Genomic DNA, 12,041 nt, shown 5'->3' with positions numbered 1-12,041 from the left:
ATCTATCTATCTATCTATCTATCTATCTATCTATCTATCTATCTATCTATCTATCATCTATCTATCTATCTAAAAATGGGGATTGGAATTGGAGTTCAAAGAAAAACATTTGTCGAAAATAATGTGTTTGAGTTATAATCCCATTTCATTCATTCATTCATTCATTCATTTATTTATTCATTCATTCATTCATTTAGTCATTCATTCATTCATTCATTTATTCATTCATTCTTTCATTCATTCATTTACTCATTTGTTATTCATTCTTTCATTTTGTATTAATTAATTTACTTTTCTGAAATGGACAAAGAACAAAAGCTGCACTGTTCCAAGATTCGAGACGAACCCTTATAGCCTATGACATTATATATTGTTCTCTGGGTAACTAGATCTAATAAGTTGATTTGTTTCTGGTTTTGGGTTGCTTTCGTATAGGTCTCTGCTTTTTAAGTATATTTTTTAAAAACTTACTTTCTTTCTTTCTCGCTTCCTTTCTGTCTGTTTTTCACACACACACACACACACACCACACACATCTCTCTCTCTCCTCTCTCTCTCTCTCTCTCTCTCTCTCTCTCTCTCTCTGGAGTCTTTTATTGACACTTAACAACAACGTGGGTGCAGACGAGAGAAAATTTTAAATTTTGGTTTGCCCACCGCCACTGGATACCTCACAATCGTATTCAGACATTTCAAGTAAACACTCTCCTAGTATAACTCCTAACGTTAGGAGCTTCGTTAAACTGGGTCTTTTCCTCTAATATTTTGCAAAGTCCAGATGCATGCACATCTGCGTACGCTCGCTTAACACCAAGCCTTAGCCTGTCCCCGCGGTTTTATGAACACAAAAAAATCTGAAATTGTGATGCAGTGTGGTGGAATCAGGCTCTCGTCAATTTGTGAGCATGTAGAGTTATTGGTATCATCTTGAAGCTTGTCCATTTGTCTTTATTTGGATGAAAAAAATATCCATTTGCCTTGAATACAAGTCGAGATATTTGCCAAAGAAGGAGGTGGGGGTCACCTGTTTTCAAAGGTAAAATTAGTGAGAAAATGGGCGCCAAAGATTAGTTATTTCCTTAGCTTAAGAGTCCGTGGTAACTGAACATTTACATTCTTTGTGCCTTTAATCGTTTTTCAGGAAAATCCACACAGAAATGAGTTCTTTAATGGGCATGAAAGGTGTTGAGCCAAAAAAAACAAAACACTTCATAAAAATTCACAAACGTGGGGAAAAATGCAAGTTTCTTCACTTTGATTATTTTGACGAGAGCCTCATTCCAGCACGTTTCCACACAATTATGCAAACTGAACCCAAAAATGTGAAATTTTGCAATTCTGTTAATTTTAACAAAAAATGATAAAGAAAAATAATCAGAAATTATGCAAAAAAATGATCAACTTTTGCTAAATTATGCGGGGTGCATAAAACCACGGGGACAGCTTAGCGCAGGTAGGGCGTACGGTCCCCTAGCGCCCAGCACTATTGGGGCGTACGGTCCCCTAGCGCCCAGCACTATTGGGGCGTACGGTCCCCTAGCGCCCAGCACTATTGGGGCGTAGGGTCCCCTAACATCAGCCTTAAAAAAATCTAGCCTCAATTGTTGTGGAAAAATATGAATAGGAGAATAAGTTAAGACAAATTGATACAGACTGCTGGGCAAAGTTTAGGTTACTTTGATTCACCCGTTGAAGAGATATTTGAGGATAAGTTGTGCCACACATTTTTGGCTGCACCATAAAGATCATCATGCAGTCTGACTACAACAAATACACTGACTCATAGTCCACTGTGTGGCATTTGCATGTTAATCACCTTTGACTTTAATTTCATTTGGCTCTTAGAGCATTTTTAACGTTAGATTATCTGTCTAATGTGCACTCTGCTTATCAAAGGCTTAAAATGTGTTGTTTTTTTAAAAAACAACTTCAAGTAGGTACCAGAAACTAAATTTTCAAAGTAGTTGTATGCCAAATTTATCAGCTCCATTTGAAAGGCCTCTATCCACTGAGCATTTTGATACCATTCTTTAACCTCTCAGTCAATTATTAAGAAAATGGTAGTTGTTTAAAATTTGATCAAATTTGTTAAAGTCAGTCACTGGCTGCAACCTCATGTTTGACAGACAATAAAAGAGTACCAAGAGCACTAAACATCTCCACATTAACAGAGTACAATCATTATAACAAATATATGGAGCCTAATATTTTTCAAGACTGTGAGATCATTTCAAATAAGTACTTTATCGCCCCAAACACGGTGATCTGTCGTTATTTCAACAAAAACACCGAGCGTTGACCCGGCCGGCGTCGCACCGGGCCCCGCGGCGAGCGAGTCGGCTCTATACTGTAGTGTACCCCGCGTGCGGGGTCACATGCTTTCTGAGTTTCGCGGAAGGATTGATGAAAAATAATTCCAAACTAATTACTTTATTCTAGTAGGAAATTAAGCTGATCTTTTATTAAATATATTTTTTAAGCCGGTATTTTACATATTATGGGTAAAAAGTGATCTTTAAACATTTTGACAGTATTTTTAAAAGATTTCTATTTAGACGCCAAAGGCAAAACACATACCACGGGAAAGCCCGTTTAAAGTTCTACAGTTCTCCGCCAATGAAAAGACGGTATTTAATCATTCCTCGTTCCGCGAAGCATTTGAATGCACCCGTGTCAATTTTTCGACCGGCCGACCACGCATTCCGACCGCGAGGGGCTTCGCTTTCGTCGGCGATTCTCCAGCTCCTAATAATCGGACATAAAAACAACTTACACCATTGTAACGAGGAAAAGCTGAACTTTTACAAGGTGTACGGCACTTAGTGTTTTATAGCGAAAGAGCAAAGAAACAGCGATCGGAATTACCCCGATTTCACCGATACCATGCGGTCGGAAGGCCGCGAGTGCCCGCGAGGCCGTGTTTACGCTACCTACTTCAAGCAAACCAACAACTTCCACAAGTTAAAAACTGATTTTACCACCCTCATGAGGAAAAAAAAAGCTTTTCAGGGATAATACTAACTTAGTTCTAAAACCGTCTGGTTGTTTTGGCCTTGGTCACACACAAGCCTTCATCTTCAAACCAACATACTTAAAGCTTTTTAATGGCCTCTAACATTGGAACAACAAGCCGCTTTGGCTGCATCAGGTGCACACTGAAGGAAGCAGGTCAGGTGTTGAAGCGCTGGCCCGTTCCCCCAGTGTTTCGTGCCCACTCACACTTTTTACCGCATTTTATAATCATGGTATTTATAATCATTGGATAGGCCTAGAATAAGTTTTAAGGCAGACACCTAATTTAAGTCAGTTCATGAGGGGTTTATGGTGGGAGGATATGGCAGATTTTTTTTAATGGGCGGAGGTGTACATCGAGAGGTGTACGACTTAATCTTTTTTCACAGATCATATTGCTTTTCCGTACATGATCTATTAAAAATGTTGTCATAGGTAGCAATGCTAATGAAAATTAAAATTTTCACTTTAGCCCTTTTTATTTTGGTAGGCCCCTACCTAAGAAATAATTTTCAATTCTAAGAATTATGCTTCTTGACTTTTAAGAATCGGTTCATAAATAAAAAAGTTATGGGGTTGTAAAGGTCGGCAAAATATGGATGACCCACATAGGAAAATACTCCTAAAGAGTGGACCACGCAGTAGCAGATTCTGTAAGAAAATCGACGATATCTCGGTAACTAATCGGAGTGTTCGAGAGAAACTTGGCTACCCGATGTGTTTTTGAGTTTGGAAATCATTTCTGCAGTCAGATTTACTACCAATTTCGTAGTTATTTTGTTATAATTAAAATTTTGGTGTACATATTACGATTTTGCGAAAAAGGGGTGTGGGGATGAGTCCATTTTATTTATAGCATCGTATCACAACATGAGATCTTTAAGAATATATGTCGGCAGCATAGATAGATCTATTACCATCTCGGCGTTGAAATTCAAACTCCTTATAGTTTTTGGTGTACACGATACGAAAGTGTTCCTGACACCAAAAGTATAGGTTAATTTATGTGTACGAACTTCAACGTCCACATATCATTAGTTTGCCCTATTTTCTGATTGGTTTCCGAGTTTCATTCGGATTGGTTCGGAAATAGAGCAGACTGAGGTTGACAAAGTTAGTCACCTACGCTTCGGCCGGGTCCGCAAAATCGCCCGTAAACGGAGACCAAATTTTCGCCGCGCGGGAAAGCCCGATTGGCATTGCTATCATATGCTTCACTTTTAATATCTTATACAATGTTGAACAATAAGCCAAAAACCTTGCTTGGTGATAAAAGTTGTTAGAAAAAGATATGTGTAATAATTCAACAAGATGAACTGCAGTGCTTGTCACTCTCAGCTGTTCCAAGAATGGTGAAAATCTTGATTTTCTCACTACTGTGTGATTTTGGCTCCCTGACTTTGAGTGAAACCAAAATAGTCTCATACCATTTTTATTCACTAGTAATGCTTGAATAACGGGTCTATTTAATACCCTTTTTATGATCCTGTCAAAGTGCATCATGTGTCTCCGTTTGTTGTGTTGCTAAACATGCAGTTTTCACATGAACATGAAAGAAACTGGTTAATACTTTCAGCTCATATTATATCACAACAATTTAAGTACATGCTGTGTAATAAAATATATTCATTTTATTTCTATTCTGTCCCTTTTTTTCGTTCCAGGATTCAACTCAGCTGTAAGCATGGCGCATCAGGGACCTGTTTCTTCTGCTGGGGTAGGCCTATGTTTGTTCAACGGTTTTGGAATGTCTGCAAGCAGCACATTAATTTTAACATTGTAATGCAATGTAGTGTGCTCTAGTTTTGTAAAGTAGGAGCTCAATTCTACTATTAAGAAGGCATGTGTGAGTGCTGAAATCTGGCACTTGTCAAAATAATGAAATGGAAGAAACTGGCATTTTTCCTCCCATTCAGCAATTTCTATTGAATTTGTATTTTTTGGCTCAACATCCTTTCAAAAACACATTTGTCAACATGTGTGAATTTTATTGAAAAGTGTTGATCAAAGGCACAAAAGATCAGATGTAAATTTGCAGTCTCCAAGGACTCTAAAGCTTTGGAAGTCACCAAACTCTGACGACCATTCGACCATTTTCTTGATAATTTTACCATGCGACCCCTCCCTCCTTCAAGATCAAATATCTCGACTTCTATTCAAGACAGATGATTATTTTTCTCATCGAAAGATAGACAAATGAGCCAGTTTTAACTCATTTGCTACGCCGAGCCGTGGGGGGCGGCGCGGCTAAAGTGCCGTCAGTACGCTAAGCCGCCCCCGGCAGCTCGAGAACCGATCTTCAATTTTAGCTTAGATTCTATTGCTATCCACATATCCATGTTAAAATAAAGGTTATAATATAATGTTGACTTCTGGGGCAATTAGCGTTTTCACAAAAAATCGGAAGTTTTGATTCAGTTTTGAAACACGATTTCGAAGTTTATGTGACTTTGTTTTATCGCGATGGTCAAATTATAGCCCAGACACCAGTCTTACTACTTTTACACTACAAAATATATCATTATTTTGCACACTAAAGAAATGTAGGACTCTTCTTTAGAATATTGATACGATTGGGCTCAAATTGCCATTGCTCTGTTATTGAGAAATCAATATTTTTCAGTGCTAGATCTACATCTCTAGATCTAAATTGTCAAATTATATTTTTCTCCAAAATATCACTATTTTTTAGGTGAAATTACACAAAAAGTACCACTCAAGACATGTGTAGGTTTATTCCAAATGCAAATCTGAATAATTCCATATATGATACGGGTGTTTTTTTCTGTTCGGGAATGCATCTTGTCCATTTTTCAAGATTATAAATAAAAATTATTTTTTTTCAATGTCGGATGTCATGATCCAAAAGTGCAAACTTTATGGAATGTATATAAATAACTACAAATGTTTAAATATTTTCCAGTTCTATATTCATTTATGGTTATTTTGATGTATCATTTGACTCGGTGCAAACATATTTTTTGAGTTTCACCGAAGATGGTAAATGTTTTATTTTTAAATTTTATCCGAATCCAAGCAAAATTGTGTTGCATAATCGCCTCTTACAGGAACCAAAGTTGAAAAATAGACAAATAAACATTACAGATCTATTCTACAAATCATACTGAAATGTCGATGTATAAAATGTCAATATTTATTTGAATTTGTGGCCCCAAAGACCTTTGAACTGCGCACTAGTCATCATCTCATTTCACCTTCCCGAAAAAAATTTGTCCACAAGCTGAAAATAATACGTAGCGAATGAGTTAAGATTATATCAATAACTTCACATGCCCAAACATTGACGAACGCCTACAGTGATTCCTCCGCATTGTGACATAGAGAGAAAAAAGGTTTGCACTCTCTCGATGTCTCATTTAGCAGCACAAATTAATGAATACATTTGTAAGGCTAAGTGCTTAAGTCTCATGAAAGCATGAGTTTGTTGTAGAGAAAATTAATTTTTAATTAAACTTTTTACAGTTAAATGTCTGTTGGGTTCTTGAAAAAGGTGTAAACTCGTTTTAATGTAGGCTACTTTTTTCATGATTTTACTTTTTAAATAAAAAAACGAAATTACTCCTTTATATTTGCTGTTTATATGATGATATACCCTATTTTTGTGTGCGATGTTTCAATGAAAGTAATAATAGAATATTAGTAGCTTCAGTTTAGCTTTTAACCATTTACATCATATATTATGTTACTATGACAGCACAGTTTGAGCTGTATACCAATTTTGTAATTATTTCAGCTTCCAACAGCCGGTGACAGTCAACAGAGATCGCGATCAGCCACTCCCACTGCAGCATTAAGAGGGTCATTGACTGATATGAAATCTTTTCTTGTGGAAAAGGTACTCCAGTTGTCATTAGCAATGTGTTGAAAAGTAACAAAAGTATTCTGAAGATTTAAGAAAATCTTCAGAAATGTAAAACCGGCTGAAGTACTGAATTTTTGTTACAATGGCTTTCCCATTTTTTGATCATAGCATCTTTAATATTTTGCAAATAAATTGTTAATTTTGGGTAGACAAATGCAGATATATATGCAAATGATGTCTATAGTGATGAAGATCATAGCATCTGTTTTATTTTTAAAAGGCCTATTGTATAGGGTGAAGTGTTTAACATGTAAATATTTTATGTCAAATCCTATTCATTTATGTGTGTATATATGAGATCACTACTTTCTATTTTGATGATGAAACAAATTTTTTTTAAGGTTATCTCCTATTTGATTTCGTCATCTACTTTAAGGACTACTTCAATATTATACTTGCATATGATATAAACATTAAAGTGATTTTCAGAGTGTCGAACATTTCATGAATATTTGGAACTTACCTGTCTTAGGAGATGCTGGAAAGTCAGATGAGGAAGCTAAGCCTAGAGAATTCGACGCTGCAGATGGAAAACAAACTCCTTAAAGACAAATATAACAGATCTGTCGGTAAGTGACTGATGTTAATCCTGAGAATAGCCTAATTGAACTTATATTTTTTTCTAAGACACTGACGTTCCATGAACTGTGTACGTTTTATTTTGTTGTTGTTGTTGTTGTTGTTGTTGAAGAATTTGCTTATGTCTTAACATTTTTCTTTCAGGGAGTGTCTGTTCCTTTTCCCATCTACCATTTAGCAGGAGCAGCAATATAATACTATATTAGAGGAAATTGTTCATACATTGACATAATGCACTCAGAAGCTCCTTTCTCAGTATTCTGAAATCACTGAAGCTGTAGTGTGGAAAGATAAACTTTGTTGAGGCATCAATCTCTTATGAAATTAAGGAATATTAATTTTGAAAAGAAGTGTTACATCTTTTTTGTTGCGTTACCGCACATTACAAATACCTGTCCATTTTAAAGCATTTTCACTTAAAATTCTCTTAGCTCAGTACTTTTTTTTTTTCTTTTTTACTGTTTACTGATTTTTGATTGTCACAATATTTTTTGCTTGTCTCCCGTACCCCTACTCCTTCAGCTCGGGTGTCTGAGTTGGAATCAAATTTGCAAGAAAACAAAGATGAGTTAGAAGAATTACAAGGGAAAATTGACCAAGAGACAAGCCGAGTGACTCGCTCTGTGCGCAGTGACTTTGAACGACAACTAGAGCAGCAGCAGATTAAGGCAAACTCAGCCATCAAAGAAGGAGAAATATTAAAATCGCAGGTACGCAAATACTGAGATGCAATTCCCTTTACTGCTTCAGATTTTCAGCAAGGAGTTGCATTAATTTAACTAATTAACTTTGTTTGTATGGTATTGTGCAGTTTGCCTAAAATGTTCTATTTTTCAGCTTCTTTGATAATTTGTTGGAATAGCTTCCTTTTAATCTTGTCCAGTGATAGTTCATTTTATAGTTTTTAGTAATGCATCTCTTTAGGTACTGTTACAGCTCTGTGGCCATATGAGTAAACGAGTTTTGTGAAATGTTGTCTCTTACTGGAGCTCATCGCAAAACCCCCATTATTTTGCTCTCTTTGTCTACAGTTTTGATTTCTTGTTTTTTAAAATATTGTATAATGTTGTAGGTATCGGCAGCTTCTTTTACTTAAAGATTGTGAAGGGAAGATACTGCCTTTTGTTTTAATGGTTATACAGAAGTCTTTCTATTTCCACCTCAATTACCTTGAAATGCTCAAAGTTTTACGACCTTTTTGCTTTTGCAGATGACCTATCTTGAACAGCAACTGAACAGTGCAAAAAAAGAGGTCGAGACTATAAAGGAAAACACTGATAAGACTAAGATCCATGAAGCATACAGTCAGGAATCTAGTGCTCTAAAAGTGAGTACAAGTTCTGAATACTGTTGCATGTATTTGACCACAATGATAGCAAGTAAGCAACCTCTTGTTTGCCTCTTTGTAAACCGTGGAAGTTAGGCCAACTCAGGATCCAGCCGTGCATCTAGAAAGAATCTCAACTTATAACATAGGTCCTGTATACCAATTTTGGAAAGCAGACTTTTATGACATTTTTGTAGTTGGCTTGAAGGGTACTCAATCTGTTTGCATATGAAACATAATAACACCACAAATAGTAATAGTAATAATGGTAATAATAATGATATAAACAATAATAATAATAATAATAATAATAATAGTAATAATAATAATAATAATAATAATAATAATTATTATTATTATATAAACCAACAACAATAATAATAACAATAATGGTTATATTTGAAATAGTAATAATAACAATAATAGAACTAAAAGTTTGAATTCTTATGATAATGATACATATTTTGATGATGATGATTAGGGTTACATCTTCACTCCCTCCACCATCACTCAGCAAGCAGTGGTGGCTGCTGGTAAATTATTATTAGTGAGATGATCTTTCATTTCTGAGCAGTAAAGACCAGTATTTTTACTCTGTTTGATAGCTTTTGTTTAGATCCCGTCGAACCTGCTTTACAGACAGTCTCTTCACATCTCCCCCGCCCCCTAGTGTTTTTTTTTTTTACATAATAATGATAGTGTGTAAGACATCCACCTGTCTTAAGATGGTCACTTTCCTTCTCATCAATGGGTACAGTTTTAGATAATTTTGACTGTTATATCATAAATCGATAGAGTTCTTAAAGTATTTGATTCAATGTTTCTTTTCCTTTTTTTTTTTCTCTTTTAGAATTTCTACACACAAGTATAATTAATATGTTTATAATTTGTGAAAACTGACACAGAAGCTATGGGAAATTTGTTGTATTTGCTTGTGTATCAATTCATTTTTTCACTGACAGTAAATAAAATTTGATGTAAGGATGAGATTTCCCAACATCTCAGCACATTTGTTGTCCTGCTAATCGTGTTTAGGACTTGTTCTGAATAGCTCGTAACATATTTATTTAAGGAGGAAATATCACACCTCAAGCACCTCCTTGAAGAAAGTGAAAAAGCATTGGAGGCAGAATGTGCCCGCACCAAAGAAATGAGTGGCCAAATCAAGCAGCTGATGGAGATAAGAGATGTACTTCAGCTGCAAGTTGAGGAAGGGGGGACTGGTGGCACTGCTGCAGAGAAACAGGTGGGACATCTGCATTGACGTTGGTTGTTTTAATCAGTAATCCTTAACCCTTTGAGCCCTGATCTCCCAAGGCTCCCCTCTGCCTCAGCTCCTGTATGATATATTACTAACATTCATAATATGATCGTCAGAATCACATTTCATATCCCACTCAGGGTAGTCCTTGTCATTACCAGCTTCTAATTCAGAAAGATCTTCAAATTAATCAATTTACTTGTGCAGTAAACGTTTTCCATATGCTTTTTGTCTCGGGCGGGCCAGGTTGGGGATTGGGTCTCGCTCACCGCTTTATGGGTGGCGGCTAGGCATACGCACAGTTTTATGTGCCTTCGGTGTACTGGTGGCAAGGGCTCAAAGGGTTAACATTCATTGTTTTGTGGTTAAGGAGCAGAATTCTTTTCTAACATCAGAAAATTTGAAGGAACAATAAACAGCAAGTTTCCGAGAGATTCTGGTACGATAAAAACAGCTTAACTCACTTACTACTGGGCCCTTTCACCAGTCACAAGCGTTGAAGACTGGCGTTTTTCAGAGTATTTCAATAAATCACCACAACTCTCAGAATTACCCTATTGTAATTATTTTTTGACACAGTAAAGTAACATTCAAGCTTAATCTAACACAACAAACTAAAGTTGTCTAAGTCTAATACTTTAATTTATATGATTTTTTAAAAATTGGCACGAATTTGATTTTCCGAAAAATTTCCAGAGACATGACAGATAGAATGAAATTCACAACAACAGCAAAAATAAAAGTTCAGAGTGTTGTATTTTGATTTGTATGCATGTGTGAGTGTTTGGTGAAAGTATAAAAGCTAGTCTGTGCATTGATTCAGACCCGTGCACTGAATTACATGAGACAGTTGTACGGCACGACGTTGTGATTTCGTTGCGCGAACAGCAACACCAGTACTAGTGCTAGATCTAGCCCTAAAACTACGACTCGGGCCGTGTTTGGGTACATATCCAGGATCCTAACTATCAGACACATCATATTCTGAAACTCTAGAACTAGTAAAACGTACAGAAGTATCGAAAACGGTGAAATTATGTGATTCTTGTTCATGCGACTTCTTCGACCGTTACTATGACGCGACTGTCGGATTACTATCAGCTGTATAGAAAGAAACAAAGGGCGAGTTTCGGTCAGTTCAACCCCAGTTGGGGTCACTGTCCTTCACCTTCAATAACTTAAAAACTATGGGACCCAGAGATACGAAACGAAGTCTAAGTAGCTCAGGCTTGGCCAAACAAGGGTACGAGGCGAGTTCCGCGATCCGTGCGTGATTTGTAGAGCGAAAAAAAAATTCAAAAGTTGGTCACGCAAGGCTCGTGGGAGCCGTCGCGAGCGTCGCGGCGGGGGTCACGCAACTGTTGTGTGAACCGTCCGAAGAGAGTTAAGGAAAGATCATTGCTTTATTTTATTGTGTTAGTGTTTTCTTGCTAATTGCATTCAATAGTGTACAGTTTAAAAGTATAGTCTATGTTTTTTTAAGCATATCAAGCTGCTTTTTCGAGAAATATTTAGTAGGAACATCCAAGATATAAGGGAATTCCTTTTGACAAGTACTTTTAACTTCATAGGTGATTGATTAAAATTTCCTCTGGGTTCTGCTTATATTTTTGGAGGCTGAATATTTTATGCAATTAACACTATCCACCCACACAGCGCATGGAGCGCGCAACACTTATCCCCACGGACCAGGATACAGGTGCGGTACATGCTATATCACACCGTCACTGATCGTTTTCCCGTGGGGGCAAAGTGTTAAAGCACTGTTGTTTTTCACCTGTTCCAGATCACTTTCACATTCAACATAACAATAGGTCTGATCTGTTAAAAAATATTCAGATTTCACGCAGAGAGTTTTTATTGTCTTCCAGAGAATTGAATAACTGATAACATTAAAGTTATGAATTTTTCATTTGAAAAGATTTGCAGGTTGTGCTCCATATTTTGTTCAGAAATTGTTTTTTTTATATTTATCTATT

The 12,041-nt window shown here is 36.4% G+C and overlaps 1 protein-coding gene across 3 annotated transcripts in view; it reads left to right on the top strand.

Annotated features, from left to right (window-relative positions):
• LOC101864007 (golgin subfamily A member 4) overlaps window positions 1–12,041 on the top strand; it is a 44,113-nt gene that overhangs the window by 2,426 nt on the left and 29,646 nt on the right. For all 3 annotated transcript variants that reach the window (XM_005105303.3, XM_035971568.1, XM_035971567.1), the window contains exons 2-7: window positions 4,677–4,729; window positions 6,767–6,868; window positions 7,368–7,464; window positions 7,997–8,184; window positions 8,685–8,801; window positions 9,874–10,047. In XM_005105303.3, the coding sequence (XP_005105360.1) occupies window positions 4,697–4,729; window positions 6,767–6,868; window positions 7,368–7,464; window positions 7,997–8,184; window positions 8,685–8,801; window positions 9,874–10,047 (711 nt within the window). In that variant the 5' untranslated portion in view covers window positions 4,677–4,696. The remainder of the gene's footprint in view (window positions 1–4,676; window positions 4,730–6,766; window positions 6,869–7,367; window positions 7,465–7,996; window positions 8,185–8,684; window positions 8,802–9,873; window positions 10,048–12,041) is intronic.

This window comes from Aplysia californica, unplaced genomic scaffold, assembly GCF_000002075.1.
Source record: "Aplysia californica isolate F4 #8 unplaced genomic scaffold, AplCal3.0 scaffold00463, whole genome shotgun sequence".
NCBI classification, from domain to species: Eukaryota; Metazoa; Mollusca; class Gastropoda; order Aplysiida; family Aplysiidae; genus Aplysia; species Aplysia californica.
This window is presented reverse-complemented; position numbering and strand designations above follow the sequence as displayed.